At 45.4% G+C, this 22,506-nt stretch overlaps 1 protein-coding gene across 1 annotated transcript in view; it reads right to left on the reverse strand.

Moving 5' to 3' along the window:
• The window catches only part of IL17RD (interleukin 17 receptor D), a 68,064-nt gene that overhangs the window by 19,806 nt on the left and 25,752 nt on the right, over positions 1 to 22,506 (reverse strand). The window contains exons 2-3 of the mRNA XM_055414120.2: positions 6,252 to 6,309; positions 1,410 to 1,535 (exon numbers count right to left, since the gene is read on the reverse strand). Coding sequence (XP_055270095.2) covers positions 1,410 to 1,535; positions 6,252 to 6,309 — 184 coding nt within the window. The remainder of the gene's footprint in view (positions 1 to 1,409; positions 1,536 to 6,251; positions 6,310 to 22,506) is intronic.

A 22,506-nucleotide genomic window follows, 5' to 3' on the forward strand; every position in this document is an offset into this window, starting at 1 on the left:
ACAACGGAAAATAAAACTGCTATGAATGTTTGTGTGGATATATGCTTTCCTTTCTCTTGGGTAAATAGTAGTCAAATGGCTGGATCATGTGGTAATGCATATATAACTGTTCAGGAGAATACAAAAAGGTTTTCCAAAGTAGTTATCCCATTGTACATTTCCACTCAATAATTTTTTGTTTTTGCAATTTTTTTTGAGTATGCATGCCCAGTCACTTCAGTTGTGTCCAACTCTCTGTGACCCCATGGACCACGGCTCGCCAGGCTCCTCTGTCTATAGGATTCTCCAGGCAAGAAAACCGGAGTGGGTTGCCATTTCCTTCTCCAGTGAGAAAGTATGAAGTGAGTGAAGTTGCTCAGCCGTAGTTGATTTATAATGTTGCATTAGCTTCTGCTGACTAGCAAAGTGAATCAGTTATACATATACATGTATCCACTCTGTTTCTAACTTTTAAATGAGGAGAAAGTCATATGCCTCAGATGGAGAAGCTGAGGCTCAGACAGGTTTAAATGTTTCTCTTAAAGGTTGTGTGTGTGTGTGAGTGCAGTGTCCTGTCTGACTCTTGGCAACCCCATGGACTGTAGACTGCCAGGCTCTTCTTCACATGGGATTTTTCCAGGCAAGAATACTGGAGTGGGTTGCCATTTCCTTATCCAGGGGAATCTTCCTGACCCAGGGACTGAACCTGTGTCTCTTGCATCTCCCACAGTGGCAGATGGACTCTTTACTACAAGCACCTCCTGGGTAGCTCATTCTGAGTTCAAACACAGGCCCATCTGAACAAATGCGCCCTCTCCATGTCCCAGACGCAACTACCCCATCCTATCCTGGGCATCATCAAAGGTTAAAGAGGACAAGCAGATTTAGCCCTAACCTGAATCTGGCCAGATAATGTAGGTTTATTGTTTTTTTTCTGTTTGTTTGGCTTTTTTTTCAATCTATACAATTTAAATATAAATTCAGTTTGTTTCCAACATTTAAAAATTGTCGATTCCACGATGTCTCCTGAAAACTCGGGTTGTCCTGACAACTCACAAAATGTGCCAAGGCTAGGCTGGTGCATCTCCATGTGGCCACAGAAATGCTGGATCCTGAATCCATTACATTCTCGGATAGGCCACTCATCCCCCCACTCCGGCTGAGACACACAAGCAAAGACCTCTGTGACATTCACCATTCACACACTATTATTTTACAAACCTACATCTCTCTCGATAACAGCCAAGGGAACAAAGGATGAGCCGTGAAGCACAGCATGAAGCAGCAAGAGTTACAATCAAGTAGTGTCTGTGCAAAGGCACACCTAAGCTACACTTGTGTCAAGACCTACTTGGCCCCAGGAGGCCGCTGCACTTAGGACCTCTGTATTGGCTACCACCCACCATCACAGACTCCACTTGACCACTTACCGAGGGCTCCGGGGGACCAAAGAATGGTGACAGCCACTTGGTCGTGGCAGGCGTACTGACTGATGGTGATGTTCTGGGCATCAGCAATCACGTGCTTCCCCACCGGATTCAAGTAAGTGGTGCAGTCTAGAGGGTTGGGAGAACCAGGACAGTTAGATTTAAACATTTGTTTCTTTCTTTTTCCAAGTTCATCTTCTCAAATTACACAGAGCATGCTCGGAGTTAGCCAAATCTACTCTGTTTAAAGATGTGTGCCTCAAAGCCCACAGATGACATCAAAGGTTAACTGTTTGGAAAACTGTAAGATGCTGCAGTGGGGTTTATGGATACCACCACCACCCCCTCACTTTTAAGTTGAAGTGGTTGGAGGATTATGTAAGATCTGGAGTTTGCTGTATCAGGCATTCACTTTTTTACTTACTTTGACAGTTTACCTAAATCAGTCATAACTTAGGTTAGTTCAAATTTTTTCCAATGTTACAGAGTGATCTGAAACCAAACAATGACTGAGTAATCTGGGTTTTTTTCTTTTTCAGAAGAAGCCTAGAGGGCAAGGTGACTGGGAAAGAGGAACTCTTAGGAGGATGTGAATTCGAGGGGGCGTCATTCACAGCCAGGCTGTTAAAGAATCCAATTAGGACCTGCCAAAGGGACTAAGTGATTTAGTGATAAGTAGAGCACCTTGGATGTTAACTAGCATGACAAAGGTAAAACTTTTGTTCCCAACACTACCTCATCAAAGACACCCACAACACCCACTGAATCCAAACACTCCCATGGAGCTTGAAAAGATGAAAACCACGGATTCTTTGATTTTGTCTGAGGACACGACTCATTGCCAACTGCCAGTGCAGCAGTTGTGCCACCTGGTATTGCTAAGTACACTTTCAAAGTCTGCGTGATCCTAAAAAAGCTGCCAGAAGCATCCAGCCAGACCCGGGCGGGGACCTCAGAGGATGGCGGCAGGCTGTTTCTGCCACGCGTGCAGGGAGAGCCGCCAGCCTTCACTACAGACAGCAGAATTACGCTGCTTTATCGCTATTTCTTTTCAGTGATTAAACTTGAAGACTTTCTTTAGTATCTGATGCAAAAGGTCTTCCATCAGATTTCAAACCTACTCATTACCCTCTTGGAAGTCAGGAGGTTTGGGGGGTGAAGTATTCAGAGGTATTTTCTAAGAAGCTTGGTGAGTTTGTGGCATTCTCACCTCCCCTCCCAATAAACTAGAGCACACATTTTCCATTTTTTATGACAAAAAACATTCACGAGGTATCTGAAAGTCACAAAAGAACATAAGAAAAACGTAGAAGTCATCCATAACCTCCCACCACACAGAAGTAACTGCTACATCTAATGGATACTTTTGCAAGCCTTTTAACGTACACATGATATTCTTTTAAAACTTCTTATAAGGGTAGGACACACAAGCACTGAAAGCAACCCCCTCCTCTTTGAAACTCCATCTTCCACTCTGCTTTGTGTTTTGCTTTTTCGCCTAACTCCTACAGAAGGTACACTCCCTTCTGCAATCTCCATCTGCTTCAAAAACAATCACCTCTACATTTCGGTATTACTTTTGAAAAGATGTTAATGATTAGTAAAACCAAATTCTACTTCTGATGAAAATTCACTCTCAAAGTGTTCTACATGTGTTCTCTAGATAGACGAGAACTTTAAAGTAGGGGGAAAAAATGTTGAAACATCTGGTTTAACACACACATTGAACAAACAAGGAAACTGTAGCTACAGTGATTGACTGGGTGGCTTGCAATGTCGCCAGTGACCAGCCCAGGGCCAGGACAGAACCACCTCTGAGGGCTCACACAGAAGGCTCTTGCCGTTCTATTTCCAGCACAAAGCTGTACTGAAAAATATGTTCTGAGTCAGAGGTATTAACCTGCAGAAATTCTGGCGGAGACCAGATTCCCAATAAAAAAAAAAGAAGACAAATTCCCACCATATGTATAAAGTTCAGATATTTTCATTTATTGAAATATATAATGAAAGAAGGGGCCTTCCAAGTGGCATTTGTGGTAAAGAACTCGCCTGCCAATGCAGGAGACATGAGAGACACAAGTTCGCTCCCTGGGTCAGGAAGATCCCCTGGAGAAGGGCACGGCAACTCACTCCAGTATTCTTGCCTGGAGAATCCCATGGACAGAGAAGTCTGCCAGGCTACAGTCCATATGGTTCCAAAGAGTTGGACACAATCTGAAGCAACTTAGCACAGCACAGTACATAATGAAAGAAACCTTTGACTTCAAACAGCTTTAGGAAAAGATTCATGGACAAAAGTAAGTCATGTTTCTTTCTTTCCTCTTTTTTCATTTCTAATGTCAAAATTGGCATTCTCTGGGTTTCTGCAAATATGATTATGCAAATATAAAGTCTATGAATTTTAAAAAATGTATTATAACCTATTCAGGCATTACCCCCTCAGAGCCTGAAGGAGAAACAAGAAATCCAATGTGAAAGGAGGCAAGATCTGAGAGCTGGTTTTGACTTAAAGGCAAGACATTTTCTTTTTTTGTAACATTAAATGGCAAAGGAATAGAAAAGTAACATTTCTGTAGTTCAATACTTTTGGTGAAAACTTGGTAATTGGTTCTTAGCTATTTCAAACAGAACTAGTAACCAGTCAACAGAGCAGTAACAGGAACTTCCTTGTGGGAGAAATAAATTATCTTTTTCAATGGAAAACAATAACTAAGTTTTTTTGCACAGCCTGGATCCAATTATTAGCAACTCTAACATTTTGGATTCTGATTACAAAATAACTATGCCCAAATGACATTTGGCCAAAATGCAACCTAGCTTCAGATGTCTCAGGAGTTGAGCTGTGAATTAAATTCTAATTAAATGCCAAAGAATCAGAAAGACAATAATGACCAAGAGACAGACATTGGCATGGGTGCCACGTATCTAGTCCCATGAAGGAAACACTAAGGCACTTTTAAGTTTTATAGGTATGGGTCCTCTTTCACAAAACCCCATATTAAATTAGAGATGCAAATAGTTGTTTGCAGCTGACCGGAAAGTTTTGAACTTTGAATGTAATACAAGATCTACTGGGACCAAGAACATATTATTAGAAATTAACTTTCTAATCTAAAGAAAGGTCCCTTACACGTGTCTTTACTTAGCTGAATCAAGTCTCATGGACTTGCAAGTCTTTCCTTAGCATCATAACATTTTCCCAGAACATGCACGCATCATGGACATGAAGGATCTGAGTTTCCCATGTTAAGTCCTCATCAGTGGAAGTACCCATGTCAGCAATTGTGGGCATGAACTTGACATCCATACTTGTATTTAAAATTGTTAGGTTGCACACATGACCTCAAAAACCCTGCTTTAGCAGCGTTGATTCCAAAGGCCTCAGTGTGACCTACAGCCCTTACTCGTAATTCTCTCCAAGAGACGAATCAAATGTTAGGAGTCACTAATACAAATCAATCTCCTTCCTGTCAACGTTCTTACCTATAAATTATGGCTCGTAAGGCTAAAAATTGCTCATAATTCTATATAATTACCTTCTAGGGCATGAAAGCAGATGCTTAGAGGGGGTTCTACATGCTTCATCAGCAAAAAAAAAAACAAAAACCCAACCTGCCCTCAGGAAACAATATGGTCAGAAAAAAATCACAATTCCTTGACAGAAGGGCCCAAAAAGGTGCTTGGGTTCCAGCTCCAGTTGGAATGACTTCTAATAGTGACAGATATCAGTTGCTGAGCACACACTGAAGGCCGGATCCTGAGATGAGCGGTTATAAGCATTGCCTCACTCAAGTCTCCAAATGGTGCTGAGGAAGTTACTCATTACTGTACGTGATGATAAAACTGAGGTTTGGAAAAGGGGAGTCGTTGGCCATCGTCCATGGCTGAGGAGGTGAGGGATGTGGTGAGAACTTGGGCCCCCATCAGAGATGGCTGACTGGAGACGCCCGGGCCCATCTGAGACACAGATTAACTCGGCCAACTCTGCGTTTGTGAAACCTTTTAAGTAAATGCCAATATCTTTTTTAAATTATTTATTTTAACTGGAGGATAATTACAATACTATGGGGGGTTTTGCCATGCATTGACATGAATCAACCCCGGGTGAACATGTGTCCCCCTTATCCTGAAACCCCCCTCCCACATCCCTCCCCACCCCATCCCTCTGGGTTGTTCCAGAGCACTGGCTTCATGCATTGAGCTTGCACTGGTCATCTATTTTACATATGGTAATATACAATATATATTTTTAAGTCCATGCTGGGACTTCCCTTGGTGGTCCAGAGGTTAAAACTTTGCACTCGCAATGCAGGGGGCATAGGTTTAATCCTCGGTCGGGAACTGCTGAATGCCACACAGCATGCCCCCCCCGCCAGAACGCTCAAACTAAAAAAGTCAAATGCCCCACTTCTCTCGGAAACCACATCTGACTGAGCTGAATGGAGGGCCCAGTGCTCCTCTAGGACCAGATACGGGCTGTCCAGTTTACCACCGTCCCCATCACTTTCAAGCATCCTGTGCTGGGGGTGCTTTGCTCATGTGACCCCTGCTGGGCCCAAGGGCATCTGGGTTGTTCCTAAGGATATGACTATCTCCTGAAGACAGCAGGGGAGGTCTCCCCACACCGCTTCTCTCAGCACTCTGCAGGACAACCGACCTGTTCAAGCTGTGAAATACTTGGGTGGCTTAGATAAGTCTGAGGTGCTTCAGCTCTGTTGACAAACCTGAGCAAGTTCAGGAAATCCCCCAACTCGAGGACCTGCAGGGTCCCCGATTGAGCACGACCGTGCAAGCTTTAGATCACTGAAGGGGCTCTGTTCTTCAGCGGTCAAGTCGTTTACTTACTGTCATATCTGAAGGTGATGTTGTGCAGTCCACTGTTTCTGCTGGCCGGCCCCACTCCCTGTGGGAAAACAGGAGAACATGAGGAGGAGTGAAGCCAATGTGCTTTTCCAGCCCAGATCCCCATGGAGTCAAAACACACACATGATCGCACAGACCCAGAGTCATGCCAGTCACAGAGCAACATCCACGCTCTTCGTGGCCCCCCGCCCCCAGTCCCCCACCCAACTCCCTCCAGCCCAGGAGGTTCCTAACTGCCAGGCCACGGGGATCAGGGATACTCACTTCCCCTGAAACAATAGCAGCAGGCTGCTCCGTGTTTGGGGGTTAAATAATAATTCATTAACAGTAAAATTGGGAGAGAGACCGTGAGCCGCCAGCTGGAGCCCTTCCAGTTGGATCCACTTTGAGCACTGATTAGTTATAAAATTTGCCTACCAGACACTCTTGTCCAAAAGCCCTATTAAGCCACGACAGATAGGCAATTCCTAAAGTTTGAGGAAACAGGTTTTTCATTCCAAGAGCGGGAATGAGTGTGGGAATAAGCTGTTACTTTTAATGAGAAAATTCTTCACTGCCTCCATACCTATGCTTGGAGCATAGACGGTGGGTCATAAAAGAAAAAGAAAGGACTTTAAAGGGTCTACCTCTGACGCTCAGTGATGTGGCCGCTAGCCATCTGCACTCCTAATAGCAGGGCTAACAGCTCCGCCAGACTTCCCACTTTAATTACAGCATCCACACGGGAGCCCCCGGCATCCTCCTGGTGGCCCCGCCTTTTCCTGACCCACCACTTATCCACCATGGGAAAGATCAGCTAAGACTCTGGTTTAACTGTTTCTGTAACCATCAGCAAGTGCACCATTCAGCATGAATTGCAGGATTCTTCCCCCCCAACACAAAATGTTAATTCTTAGATGCTAACTGATGGGAAAATATTCTAACCACACAGCTAAAATTTCCACCCGACAAGGAGGATGCTGGGGAAAACCATATGCTGGCAGTCTGGTATTTAACGGGCAGTTGTTACACTGAGACGCAATGTGCGGAACCCTTCTGATGGAGCCCGGGGTCTCAGTCCCAGCACATGGTACAGGCATGTTCACTCGGCTTTTCCTGAGGCCAGGCACACCCACTGAAACTGTATCCCTGGGCTCAGATAAACACAGACCTTGGGAAAGCACAGCTGTGCAGAAAGGGATGGACACATCTCATTCTAATTAAAGTGAGGAAGAAATGGTTAACAGAAAATCTAAATCATCATGGCGCTTTAGCTCCATGATCAGTTGGGGTTCCGCTCCCCTCCTTCCTGGTTCACCTTCCTTCTCCAGCTGCCCTCCTTCCATCCGCCCTTCTATGTATATACAAGATTCCAGAATTCCTCACCTGAGTTGCAACACTTTGCAAAGTGTTAATACCTTACTCAAACCTTAAATGCCTCTATTACTGCTAGGGACAGGCCCACAGTCTGTAACTGGAGGATGACCAACTTACAGATGGCCACAACCAGAGCACCACGACCAGAAGGAGACCAGGAAGGACAGGATACAATACCTACACAACCTGTACGTCTTAGGACCCCCAAGACAACCAAGCCATACCCTTCGCCTCCCATACAAAACCCCAGGACCAAAATTCACTTGGATTCCCTGGTGGCTCAGATGGTAAAGAATCTGCCTTCAATGCAGGATGCCAGGATTCGATCCCTGGGTTGGGAAGATCCCCTGGAGAAAGGAATGGCAACCCACTCCAGTATGCTTGCCTGGAGAATCCCATGGACAGAGGAGCCTGGTGGGCTATAGTCCATGGGGTCGCAAAGAGTCAGACATGAATGAGCGACTGACACACATCTATTATGAGTCAAACATTACGTGAGGTACAGTGGTGAATGAAAGTCATTATCCTTACCCTTGAGAGCAAAGTGGTCCATTCATTCAAAGAACACAAATCACACATAGCACATACAGACAAATCTCAAATCACACCTTGACCCTCCAAGAACTCTCAGTATAGAAGGCATACAAGGTCTATGTCGCTACGGTAACAGGGCCATAAATAAGCATACAATGTATGAAACGTCACAAACAGTACGTCAGAAAGGATAAACCCAGGGTAAGAACACTGCGTACCAGAAGTTTAAAAGAGGGACGAATAACTGGGCTAGAATGGAGAGGAAAGGGGAATCTCAGGAGAGGGAAAGAAAAAAATGTAATCTAGGGGCCAATGAAAGTACCTTAATCCTTCATCCTATAGCTGGGACCAAGGGCAAACCACTTCACTCCACTGGGTCTGAGTCTCTTCAAATTGTTTTTTTATTAAAAGACAATTCATTCCTCTGAGATGGGAGTTTGAGGAGGGCCACATGAAGCCATGCAGAGGAAGCATTTTTCAAAAAGGAAATGCATTCCATCTAATAGCATGCCCTGAGGCGTGTAGGACTCTGGTGACCAATCACACCAGCTTTTCATTTTGCTCTTGTTCTCCCTATATTTCTATTGCAACATGCTTTTAACAGATATTCATTGGGCACTTGCCATGAATGCATTATGGAAAGGACAGGGAGAGGGGCTATATTCTACATACAGGACCCAAAGTCACTGTAAATAAGGGCTCAGTGATGTAGGTGAAGCTGCTCAGAGGCAGGCCCAGGGACCTGGCCTCAAAGGACAATGAGGCTTGCCGGTAGCATCCATTCACCACCAACTGAGCATTCCACCTTCATCCAAGCCCCGTGCACTCGGCCAAGAACCAGTCCTAGGTCCTGACCTGGGGCAGGTGGCAGGGGGTAGGGCATGGCCTCTGGCCACCAAGGTGACCTCCTGATGTGCAAATCTGCCCTTGTTCTGCTCCAAGCCCACCAATGGCTCCCTGACCCACTTAGACCATTCCTGATGTGGCCCCTGCCTACCCTGTCAATCACCCCCCTCCCCACCTCCCACCTTGTTCTGGGCCGTATATGTTCGGGGGACACACATATTCCCTAAATGCCCTTCCCTTCACCTGGAGCCTGCTCCTCTGTGAGCTTCTCACCTTAGCCTCATCCCTGTCACACTGTGTTCCTAACACATCAGCTTGCCTACACACTTTTTTTTTTTTTAATATACTTATTCACTTACTTGTTTGTTTATTTGGCAGGCTCTGGGTCTTAGCTGTGGCATGTAGGATCTTTTAGTTGTGGCAGGTGGGATATAGTTCCCTGATCAGGGATTGAACCCAGGCCTGCTGGCATTGGGAGCTCGGAGACTTGGCCACCAGACCACCAGGGAAGTCCCTGCCTGTGCACTTCACCTGATGGGAACACAGTGATCCACCCCACAATCTGACCAGCACAGCATTTCTCTGCATGCAGAGGCAAGGTGGTCATCCTAATTCCACAGAAGATCAGAGACCAAAAGACCATGTGATCAACCAAGGCTGATCGTGCAACCAAGAGCCATGGGCTCCTGTGTGCGCTGTAAAGACTTTTCACACTGGGATGTCATCAAGTACACAGCTTTTGAGCACATGCCTCAGACAGACACTCCACCAGGCTGTCCTCAGCTCACACCCAAGTAATGCTTCAGCTGCTCCAGAGTCCTAGGACCCACCTGAGAAGCAGTGCAATCAGGCTGGCCCACAGAGCACTGGTTTTCTTTGCAGTTGGTGGTAGACAGAAAAACAACCACCCCTGCAACCCGTCCACATACAAGCTCCAGAATCCATGAATATGTTACTTTACGTAACAAACGGGCAATACAACTAAGTTTCAGGATCTTGAGACGTAGGGGAAAGTAGTCTGAATTATCCAGGTGGGCCTAGTAATAATCACAAAGTCCTTAGAAGAGGGAAATGGGATGGTCAGTCAGAGGAGACATGACAATGGACATAGAAGACAGAGAGGCAGAGAGATGGTTTAAAGATGATCTAAAGATTTTATACTACTGGTTTGGAAGATGGAGGAAGAAGGGGTTAATAAGCTGAGGAACGCAGTTAATTCAGCTACTAGATGCTGGAAAAGGCAAGGAATGGATAGGCCCCCAGAGCCTCCAAATAGAGGCCACTGACACCTTGATTTCAGCCCCAGAAGATTCATTTTGGAGTTCTGATGTCAAGAGCTATAAGATAATAAGTTTGTGGTATTTTAAGTCACTAAGTTGGTGGTAACTTTTTTAAATTAATTTTTACTGGAGTATGCATGTGTGAACATACGTGCGTGCTCAGGCGCGTCCAACTGCAATCCCATGGACTGTAGCCCGCCAGGCTCCTCTACCTACGGAATTTTCCAGGTAAGTATACTGGAGTGGATTGGCATTTCCTTCTTCATATTGGAGTGTAGTTGGGTTACACTGTTGTACGGTGGTAACTTTTTATTACAGCAGCAATTGAAAGCTAATTACTTACATAATTTCAACTGCCACGTGGATGAACTGCATCTCAATGCCCCCCCCACACACACACACACAGTTGTGCTGTCATTCTCCCCTCCTGCTGACCGATCACTCTCACTGTGCCCTCTCCCACCCCCGCTTCAGGTAGACATGGAGCACTGATCCATAAGCACTGCTATTGTAGATTTTGCCAGTCTACACAGACGCTTCTGGGGCTCATCTGGAGCAGAAGAGTGGTTAAGAGAATGGGCTCTGGGATTGCCAGAGGTGTGTGCAGATCTCCTCACTTTCCAGCTGTGTGACCTTGGGCAAGCTTCTCAACCTTTCTGAGCCTCATTTCTCAGTGCTGTGAAGTGTTGGAATCAAGCTCCTTGGAAAGGATTGGTGTGGGGACCACGTGAGATGATTGATATGTGTCAAGTGCTCTGCACGGCACCCAGCACATATTGAAAGAGTTATTTCACAGGCAGCAATGGTTGTGTCATGATTCCTGAGAAGACTCCTGCCCTAACAAACACAGCGAGAGCTATGCTACAAGGGGACACATGAGGTAGGCAGGGGGATGCCCACAGGAAGTGGCATTTCCAGGTACGATGTTTCCAGCAGCCAGAGCTTGGGGGCACAGTGGGAGAAGCGGCAGCCGTGCAGGTCAGAGCGAGGTGAAGAAGGCACCAACCAGCAGACTGAGGACTGTGTTCTGCTGTTGCTTGTGGTGGGAACTGGGCAACCCAGAGATTCCATTCCTGCAAATTGCTCAAATGGGGAGAAACTCAAAGCAAAGTGACTAGATCGGTCCCCACAGTCCAGGGCCAAGGATACGGTCAGCCCTTGCCCGTGACAATTATTAGCTTTTCGTCATAACGAACGCATGCATAATTGAGCCAGTTATACACCCAGGAACCCAGGAGGTCCTAGCTTGGTATAACAGAGGCGCCTTAAGGGCTTACAGTCAGGGCCTGCCATTAGAGAACACAGAAAAGGCCACTCATAAAGCTGGTCAACAGCTTCGGAAGCCGTTTCTTCAGGAAACAATTCTGAGCTTTTACCTACTACACCCGTTTTGATATTTAATGAGCTGAAAATTAAGAATACTTGCTTGTTGCCTATTACTTAAAAAATGCCAGCGCTGTGACCTCAGGGTGTCACATTCTTAGTTAATTAACCACCGCCACTTGCTGCACTAACGGCAGCTTTTAATTTGTTCCGATGCAAGCTAAGGAGTAAAGCTGGGGACCCCAGCTGGGCTGTGATCCATCTATGCTAAGCAGAGAAAGAAGCACCAAACGCAAGAGAATGGAGAAAACAGCTTTTACTCTGGAAGCCGGAGGGGAAGGAACACCCTTAAGTGCTCGAAAGGAATAAAATTCAAAAGGCAAAAACCTACACCATGCTCCACCCAGATGACAAAAAAAAAGCAAAGTCCTGGACACAAAATTCAGCCATGGGGCGGGATCCCAAACAGAGCAGCCAGCATTGCCACCAGGGGCCAACAGCTGGCCAGTTTCCTGGGGGGCCCTGGGGGATTCTAGGCCTTCTGAAACCACCAACTTTCCAGAGCAACATTCCCATTCCAGCTCCAGAACAGTGTAAGTGCCACTTTGGAAAAACGCATTTTGAAAAGGACTGTGCTGATTATAGTGACCCCTTTCCGATGGAAGACTGGCCAAACGGCAAGGCCTACATGAGACTGCCTTCAAATCAACTGTGGTGAAGGAACTTTCAGAAAGCTACTGAAGTTTCAGTGAACTGAGATTAGGGGAAAGTTTGAATAAGAGCATTTGTCAGGAAGAACTGAAAGGATATTTTTTTGGGGGGGGCACGATGTACGGCATGCAGGATCTTAGTTCCCTGACCAGGGATTGAACCTGCACCCCCCTGCATTGGGAGCATGAAGTCTTAACCACTGGACTGCCAGGGAAGTCCCTGAAAAGACTTTTTTTTTTAAAAGGCATACCAACCAAGTAATTACTTAAAATTATGGGCAACTCAAACATCCTATTGTACATAACATTTCCTTCGCTGTGAGTTTACAAGCGTTGTCAATGAGACTAAAAAGATAGCAGACAGCTTTGCGAAGCTTAAAATGCACAAGGGGAGTGACGTGTCTGCCTCTGACCAGCGGACATCACGAGGGCAAGAGGCAGAACATGGGGTCAATGTAGTTCATGCGGGTACAGAGGGTTTCATAAATGAAGACAGATCCCACTTACTTCAGTTCAAACCTTTAGTTTAAAAAAAAACACAAAAAACAGTAAAGGCAGAAAAGCCCCAGGTGATGTAAGCCGAGGAGAATGCTGGCAAACCCAAAACACAAGGAGAATAAATCACAAAGCCAGCATGGGCCCGGATCTATCTATCCAAGATATTCACACCACATTCCCAGGAGCTGTTCTCTCCCACTCCCCATCTAGAAGCGACCAACTTCAGACACGCGGGGTGCCAGCCAGCTGTCTGTTTTAGGGAGGTGAGGGCTCGGATGTCTAGTGGGGAACACACAAGCTCTGTGGGGGGAGTGCCGGTGGGTTCCCACCAGCAATTACCACGTCGGCCCAAAAAGACCCGGCGATCTTAAGCTAATTAGAGAGATTTGCTGGAGGAGGTAGGAAATACCTTCTCCACAGTATCGCCTGTGCACCAGACCAAAGCCGTAATCATGATTCATCTCTGACATGTTGCTAATCATTGCACACATGTTCCTAATTTCACGCTCCCCGAAGGAAAGCTGAAGGGACAATTGTTTCTGAGCTCTAACATAGAGCCAACCTATGCCAAGTTACCATGTGTCCTGCTTATCAAACTGAAAGCTCTAGTTTTCATCTGAGTGTCTTTTCACTCTTTTGCCCTGCCTCCATGCCTGCCCTGGAAAAAGAAATCCATTCATGATCAAGACAGAAGTGTGGGAAGGCATTTATATGCGTTGTTTCTCAGAAATTTTTCATCTTTTTTTTTTTTTGAGATTCACTGACATATAACGCTGTGTAAGTTTAAAGTGGACAAAGTGTTGACTTGATACATTTATGTATTGCAGTATGACAGCAACTTTTCTACATGGTGGTGGCCTAAATGGGATCTAACACATTTTAATATAAACTTCCTTGCTGCAGACTTCATAATTTTCTCTTTACCTTGCCACTGGAACATGCAAATACAGTAAAAGCCCAAATATCAACACACACACACACATGTGCATGCTGACTTTTTTCCTCTTGTTTAAAAACAAAACAAAACTCTGCAGCCGCCCTGGTTTTCACAACGCAAAACCCCAAGTACTTTTTCCAATGAGTCTGTTAAGAATCTGGGCGGTGTGTTCTCTCGTGGCTGATACTCGCAAACAGACAGGATGGTTCCATTTTTCCAATTCTCCAAACGTTAAAAGCAAGCTATAAAACATGCCTCTGGACGAAGGGCTAGGCCTCTCCCCTCCACTTGCACACACCACTCCCATCCACGCAAATGAGAAACGCATGTTAAAGTGCCAGCATCCTTAAGGTAACCGTCAACATATCTGCAGTTTCAAAAGCACACATGGGCAACACACGGACACACATAACTTGGTTTTCTGTAAATACCGGGTACGAGGGGGAAGCAAACACCAGCCACCCGAGCATACACCCGGCCAATCGGCTACCAGCTCGCTCTCACTTAGCTTGGAAAGGCGATTACAAAGGCTTCACTCCAGAAGCCCAAGAAAAGTATCTTCCTGCGAGGGCAAAATAGTGATTAGACAGCAGAGGAAAAAATTAAAGCTATAAACATGATTGTTATGCCTAAGCTCAGAGGAAATGTTCAGATCAAAACAAAACTACTAATAAAAAGCCTTAGGACCACACAGAGAGCGAGGACTGAATTGTGCTGACTTCAAATACAGTTTCCGAGGCCGGGGGACGGAGCCTCCAAATGCTGTATCACATCTGGAATTCTGCTTTCACAGCACAGATGCCTGCAGAAATGGGGGACCGTGGCGTTGCCATGGGGACCCAGCCTCCTTTGGTGAGGCCGGTCCCCAGCATGCCCCACACATGTGCTTCCTTCAAGGTGGATTTCACATCTTTGGAAATTATGGAAGGCTGCCCTCTCAGGTTTTAGTGCTAATTGAAACATCACAGGCTGCTCTATAAAGCAAGGCGACCCCTTCTGTCGGCCTATTATTTCTGTCCACATGGTGGTCTTGGACAGAAAAACCTTAAAATAACAGCGGGAAGCAGCAAGTCAACATTATGCCCCTTTTCATAAGTTACTTGTGGCTTTTCCCCTTCGCAGCCATCAAGCACACTTTTTAAACTTTCCTGTCTCTGGCTGAAAAAATCCAAGGCAGTCCTCTGTGCTCCAGGCCACCTCCCATTGCCTACTTTCGGGAGAGACCAGGCTCAGGATCCAAGGCTGCTTGGCCGGTTGCCGGAAATGAGCCACTAAGGCCATCCCAGCAGTGCTCCTGCCATAGCAGGAGGTCTTCACTTTTAATTGCTGATGACCCCTTTGCTGTTAAGGGGAAAGGGTTTCTAGAGGCCCTAGGAGAAGACTGTGAGAAACACTCCTCACCCTACTTCCCCCAGAAACATTCCTGGGGGAAACATTCCCCACCCAGAAACAATTCTGGGACATTCCCAGAGTTCTGGAGAGACCACTGAGCGCTTTCCAGAGTCATGTTTAGACACAAAGAATTCAGAGACTCCACTTAGAAATGAGGGGGTGCATCTTGGCTTCCTCCTTCTCTGGGAAGCAACCCCCACATACAACTGACCCCTCCAGGTGTGGGCTCAGATACACACATACCCCATGGGTGCTGGCAGGTGCTTCCCATCTCCCCTCATCTGCCTCCCTAGGGCCCCAACAGGCCCAGAACAGGGGTAAAGACCCTCATCTCTCTTCTCCCCGGGAGCACTCTTCCATCCGTACTGACTAGAATGTCCTGAGCCAAAACTCCAGTGACCTTCCTAATATATATCTGCCTCTTTGCAAGGTCTGGCCTTTCTCAGATTTCATGGAGGAGAGGAAGAGAGGCAGCTCACCCAGAGGTGAAACAATAGTCACCAAGCCCCACGGGCGGGTTCAGGGGACTCAGGCTTCCTGGTTCTCAGCCCTGTGACCTCCTTATCCAACACTTTCAACTAGTCTGTTAGATACCACATCCCAAAGTGTCCCTGAGATGCAGCCAAAGTGTGTGTGTGTGCATGCCTGCGTGTGCATGGGTGTGTGCTCTCTTGCACGTGTGCCTGAACCCAGTCACACAGAAGAAAAAAAAAAGCACCAGGAAGTCAGCAGTGTGGCTCCAGGTGTTAACACTTAGCGCATCCTGCCCAGCCCCCGCCAGCTTGAGCCTGGCCTCCTGGGAGCCGGACACAGCAATTAGGCCCTTCCCGGGCCAGGCGCCTTTGTCCCCTTGCTAACATCATTAGTGTCTGACTTCCTGTGCACAACGGGGGCGGGGGCCTCCCAGGGGGCAATCGCCGGCTGACCGGGGCAGGGCATTAGACTTCCTTTGTCAAAGACCCTCAAATGCTAACAAGCATGTGAACAAGCTTCTCCTCCGCCCCCCACCTCAGTTGCTCCTCCAGCCCACCAAACACTCCGGGGGCAATTCTCAAGTCTTGGTTCTCCCAACTGGGGGGAATCTTAGTTCCTGAGAACAGTATGAAGTCTCCACGTCGATTTCCTAGAGTTGTTCCCCTACAGGCAGGCCACTCGCATTTGCTGAGTACCTGTTACTTGCCCTGCATTAAGGAGGCTGAAAATGGATAAAGATGACAGTGCTCAGACAACATGAGACAGGGACTGTCTGACCCCCAGCCTGCTGCCTGCCTAAGCACAGGTGTCCTACTCAAGCATGCTCATAGGCTGAAGGTTTGAGTAACAGCCTGAGGCTTTCAAACACTAATCAGATTGGAAAAATGGGTAGGAGGGGGGCAGTCTGAGTTGTTATATAGCTTCAACCCACTAAAAACCTCTCACTGACCCTTATCCTTCCCACCAGAGGGCTCCAGCTTTTTATTTGAGGACACAGATGTCTGAGGATTTGGGGAGAGCTATGGTCCACGTGTATGCATGTGAGTTCTTCAGGAGGTTTCAGGATTCCTGAAATCCACCCAGGCTCTCACCTGCCTGCCTTGTCGATAGCTTAATACCAGGTCCACAGAAGGGGCGGTTTAGGGACCCAGGAGGAAACTCTGGCAATTTAAAAAACAAAATTCAAATGAGGGAGGGAGGTGGTTAAATTTAAGATCTCAGTTTTAAGTAAAACTCCAGATTAATGCCTCAACTGTTATCCTTTGTAGCCAGTATTTGTTCCAACTGAGTAATTGAAGACTCTGTCTAAGACTCTGGGACTCATGAACTTAAAGTAGGAATGGAAAAGACAACCATTTCTGCTGTTAACCACCTGAACCCACGAAGAACCTCTATCACTTTTAAGATCACAGGTGACAAGTCCCGTTTGCAGTCAAGTCCTTTTTACTGAGTCAAGTTTTTTAAAAAACATAAACTACAATGTGGTTAATTCTTATTCTTTTTCCCCCCTTTGGCTGAATGGGAAGGAACACACTCATAGGGTCCACAAGAAGGAGAGAATGGCTGAGGTTCCCACTCCTGCTCAACTGCTTCTTCCTATCTTTGGTATCTGTTGTCAACACACAAAATTAGGTTAGGTTTGGGACACGTTCTCAAATATTTGCCCAAGAACCACTAGGGAGGATAATCTCAAACCACAGTTTCCCAAAATGAAGAATAATCTACAATTTTGACTTCTTACGCCAGATATACCAAAACTTATTCAAGATTCAAGTTAGATATCGGTAAAAGCAGAGAAAGGAGACTATCACCACCAAGATGCCAAGACCCCACAAGTTGATTCTGATAAACCCTACAAGTTTCAAAGAGTAAATCAGTTCACCTTTCGTTCTGGTTTTTACCTTTTGCCTAACCAATTTCTAAATAGTAGGTGAGCGGAAGGATATATTCAAACACTAATGATCCCTGCAACTTGAAGTCTCCCTACTTCTTGGATGGAAGCCAGTAGTCTGCCCTTAAACTATAAGCAATAAATCCAGAAGGCTCTCTTTCCTAGTTTCCCAATGATATCACATGGAATTCCCATTAAAATACTCCCATGCAAACACACACACAATGACATACCAATTAAATCATTGTGTGATTTAGGCCAGGAAACAATTGTGTTTGCCAAAAACTATTCAACTTTGTTTTAATTTCCTTGAATGGCCAGAATGTCATTCTGAGGAGGGCAAAGCATAAGGTAAAAAATGAGTATCAATGTCTCAGTTGATTTCAGATTTAGATAAATATTCCTTGTCAGTGAAGGAGAGCATGCAGAGTTCCCAGGAATGAAAGGTCCCTGCCCCACCTCCCCAGGGACTCTTGGCACAGATTGGTATAGAGGTAAATTAGCCAATACGCGTGAGGCAGACAAGGCAAATAGAACAGCACTGACGGAGTGGTGCTGGTGGTGGATCCCTACCCCCGCAACGGGGGTGAGGCACGCAAATGACATACACAACCTTCCTCCTTGACCCGGAAACAGAAAGAACTCAATGCACCTTATCCCCTTCATCAGCTTTCTGTGGAGAAGTGCTTGCAGAATCAAAGCAACATGGTGGAACTAAATTAGAAGCCAGCAGTGCCTTTTTATCATGAAGTGGGTTTTACCATAAAGTTAGGATGAAACAGACACTTTACCAGAAAAAAAAAAATCATTAAAAGAAGCAGTGATTAGGTATTTTTAAGAAAATAAAAAAGGGAGGTCCAAAGGTTCTGGCTAAAATGGTTTCAGTGAGAATGAGCAGCTGGGTGGATGTGAGGCCAAGCTGTCAGGCTCTGTGGGACGTGGAGCCATGTCAGCCACAGGAGCAGCGAGGAAGCAGGGCCTCCTCCCCAGGCCGGGTGGGGCCAGGTACCAAGTCCTGTCGGCTGCTTCCCCAACCGTCCACGAGGGCCACAGTCCTCCGTGGTTCTCAAATAGAGAACGCGAGGCATGGGTTTTCAAGTTTCTGGGGAAATAGTGGGCTTTTCCTTGAAAGGTGCTTTATTACTTTGTAAATATAACAAGTTCAAGGCAAAAGAAATTTAAGTACAGAGAAGAATGTGAACATCTTCTCTAGTCAACACTATTGTACTGTATATTGGGTTGGCCAAAAAGTTTATGTGGGTTTTCCAACTTTTGGAAAAACTCAGACAAATACTTCAAAACTGCTAAGAGACTAGACCTTAAACATTCTCATTACAAAAGAAGAACCGATAATTATGTAATGTGATAGAGGTGTCAGCTAAAGCTATTGTAAATCATACTACAATATAAATGTATAAACTCAACCTAAATGTACACAATGTTATCCCTTAAACTTACACAACATTGTAGGTCAATATATGTATCAGTTCAGTTCGGTTGTCATGTCCGACTCTTTGCGACCCCATGAATCACAGCACGCCAGGCCTCCCTGTCCATCACCAACTCCCGGAGTTCACTCAAACTCATGTCCATCGAGTCGGTGATGCCATCCAGCCATCTCATTCTCGGTCATCCCCTTCTCCTCCCGCCGCCAATCCTTCCCAGCATCAGAGTCTTTTCCAGTGAGTCAACTCGTCACATGAGGTGGCCAAAGTATTGGAGTTTCAGCTTTAGCATCAGTCCTTCCAAGGAACACCCAGGATTGATCTCCTTTAGAATGGACTGGTTGGATCTCCTGGCAGTCCAAGGGACTCTCAAGAGTCTTCTCCAGCACCACAGTTCAAAAGCATCAATTCTTCGACGATCAGCTTTCTTCACAGTCCAACTCTCACATCCATACATGGAAAAACCATAGCCTTGACTAGACGGACCTTTGTTGGCAAAGTAATGTCTCTGCTTTTTAATATACTATCTAGGTTGGTCATAACTTTCCTTCCAAGGAGTAAGCGTCTTTTAATTTCATGGCTGCAATCAGCATCCGCAATAATTTTGGAGCCCCCCAAAATAAAGTCTGACACTGTTTCCACTGTTTCCCCACCTATTTCCCATGAAGTGATGGGACCAGATGCCATGATCTTCGTCTTCTGAACGTTGAGCTTCAAGCCAACCTTTTCACTCTCCTCTTTCACTTTCATCAAGAGGCTTTTGAGTTCCTCTTCACTTTCTGCCATAAGGGTAGTGTCATCTGCATATCTGAGGTTATTGATATTTCTCCCAGCAATCTTGATTCCAGCTTGTGCTTCTTCCAGCCCAGCATTCCTCATGATGTACTCTGCATATAAGTTAAATAAGCAGGGTGACAATATACAACCTTGACGTACTCCTTTTCCTATTTGGAACCAGTCTGTTGTTCCATGTCCAGTTCTAACTGTTGCTTCCTGACCTGCATACAGGTTTCTCAAGAGGCAGGTCAGGTGGTCTGGTATTCCCATCTCTTTCAGAATTTTCCAGTTTATTGTGATCCACACAGTCAAAGGCTTTGGCATAGTCAATGAAGCAGAAATAGATGTTTTTCTGGAACGCTCTTGCTTTCTCCATGATCCAGTGGATGTTGGCAATTTGATCTCTGGTTCCTCTGCCTTTTCTAAAACCTGCTTGAACGTCTGGGAGTTCACGGTTCACATATTGCTGACGCCTGGCTTGAAGAATTTTGAGCATGACTTTACTAACGTGTGAGATGAGTGCAATTGTGTGGTAGTTTGAGCATTCTTTGGCATTGCCTTTCTTTGGGATTGGAATGAAGACTGACCCTTTCCAGTCCTGTGGCCACTGCTGAGTTTTCCAAATTTGTTGGCATATTGAGTGCAGCACTTTCACAGTATCATCTTTCAGGATTTGAAATTGCTCAATTGGAATTCCATCACCTCCACTAGCTTTGTTCATAGTGATGCTTTCTAAGGCCCACTTGACTTCACATTCCAAGATGTCTGGCTCTAGGTGAGTGATCATGCCATCGTGATTATCTTGGTCTTGAAGATCTTTTTTGTACAGTTCTTCTGTGTATTCTTGCCACCTCTTCTTAATATCTTCTGCTTCTGTTAGGTCCATACCATTTCTGTCCTTTATCGAACCCATCTTTGCATGAAATGTTCCCTTGATATCTCTAATTTTCTTGAAGAGATCTCTTGTTTTTCCTATTCTGTCGTTTTCCTCTATTTCTTTGCATTGATCGCTGAGGAAGGCTTTCTTATCTCTCCTTGCTATTCTTTGGAACTCTGCATTCAGATGCTTATATCTCTCCTTTTCTCCTTTGCTTTTCGCCTCTCTTCTTTTCACAGCTATTTGTAAGGCCTCCTCAGACAGCCATTTTGCTTTTTTGCATTTCTTTTCCATGGGAATGGTCTTGGTCCCTGTCTCCTTTACAATGTCACGATCCTCCGTCCAGAGTTCATCAGGCACTCTATCTATCAGATCTAGTCCTTTAAATCTATTCCTCACTTCCACTGTATAATCATAAGGGATTTGATTTAGGTCATATCTGAATGGTCTAGTGGTTTTCCCTACTTTCTTCAATTTCAGTCTGAATTTGGCAATAAGGAGTTCATGATCTGAGCCACAGTCAGCTCCTGGTCTTGTTTTTGCTAACTGTATAGAGCTTCTCCATCTTTGGCTGCAAAGAATATAATCAATCTGATTTCGGTGTTGACCATCTGGTGATGTCCATGTGTAGAGTCTTCTCTTGTGTTGTTGGAAGAGGGTGTTTGCTATGACCAGTGCATTCTCTTGGCAAAACTCTATTAGCCTTTGCCCTGCTTCATTCCGTGCTCCATGGCCAAATTTGCCTGTTACTCCAGGTGTTTCTTGACTTCCTACTTTTGCATTCCAGTCCCCTATAATGAAAAGGACATCTTTTTTGGCTGTTAGTTCTAAAAGGTCTTGTATGTCTTCATAGAACCGTTCAACTTCGGCTTCTTCAGCTTTACTGGTTGGGGCATAGGCTTGGATTAATATCTCAATAAAAAGAAAAGTGTCCCTAAAAATCCTCCCCTCCCCATCTCTGGAAACTCTTCCATGTGTTCCACGTGTCATCCTACTTAAGTAGGATCCTAATACACACACAATTTATTATGATAAATATCTACTAGCTAATGTAGCTCTACTAGCTGATGTAGTTCCTATTGGGAGAGCTATGTGGGTAAAACAGCAAAAAGATCCTAATGAGGTGAGAATTAAGGCCACTGGCAAATTTCTAAGCATTCAGCCAGCTCTAATTAGCCATCACTATTAAAAAGTAGCAGGCCCTTTCACCTGTTCTGAACCCCGTTGTGTATATGGAAAAGGCAACAAGGCAGATTCATCGAGAAGGCAACACACACGTTAATATTTTGGTAGGCTGCCTGTTGATGTGGGTATCCTAAATGTTGCTCTGTAGGGTAACCAAATTACTATGATTTATGCTGTATGTTTAAAAGAAAATTACACAAATTTAGGGGATTTTATGATTAGTTGGCTGGTCTCATGTGAATAACAGAACTGTGTAAAATTAAAAGGGAAATGGGCAAATCCAGGAAGCGGCTGACAACGGCTTTATCCTGCACGGTAATCACATTACAGCGGCTTGGAAACCTCAGAGCGCCAACTCTTCAGAGCCCGGGTGGCTGGGGAAAGACCACTGTGGGCAGATTCTCCAGAGCAAGCTGAGGAGATAAAAGAATTCGCCAATAAAAACTGTATACTCCATTTTGTGATTAGAATTGCAACACACGTGTAGCATGAAGGAGGAAAAAGGATCTTGCCTCAAAAACTTAGCTGGTGCCCCAGATTTTATCAGCAGACGTCTTGAGGGCTAGAAATACACTTTACACTGGGAAAGTCCTTTTGAGTGATGGAGAAAAATGCTCCTCCAGGAGTTTACCATCTGTCTTGGAAAACAAAGCTAAAAGACACTAAATTAGAGGCAGTAATGTTATATTTATGGAATGAACGTGCTCAGTTA

Source organism: Moschus berezovskii, chromosome 24, assembly GCF_049115385.1.
Source record: "Moschus berezovskii isolate FMDL1 chromosome 24, NW_MosBer_1.0, whole genome shotgun sequence".
NCBI lineage: Eukaryota > Metazoa > Chordata > Mammalia > Artiodactyla > Moschidae > Moschus > Moschus berezovskii.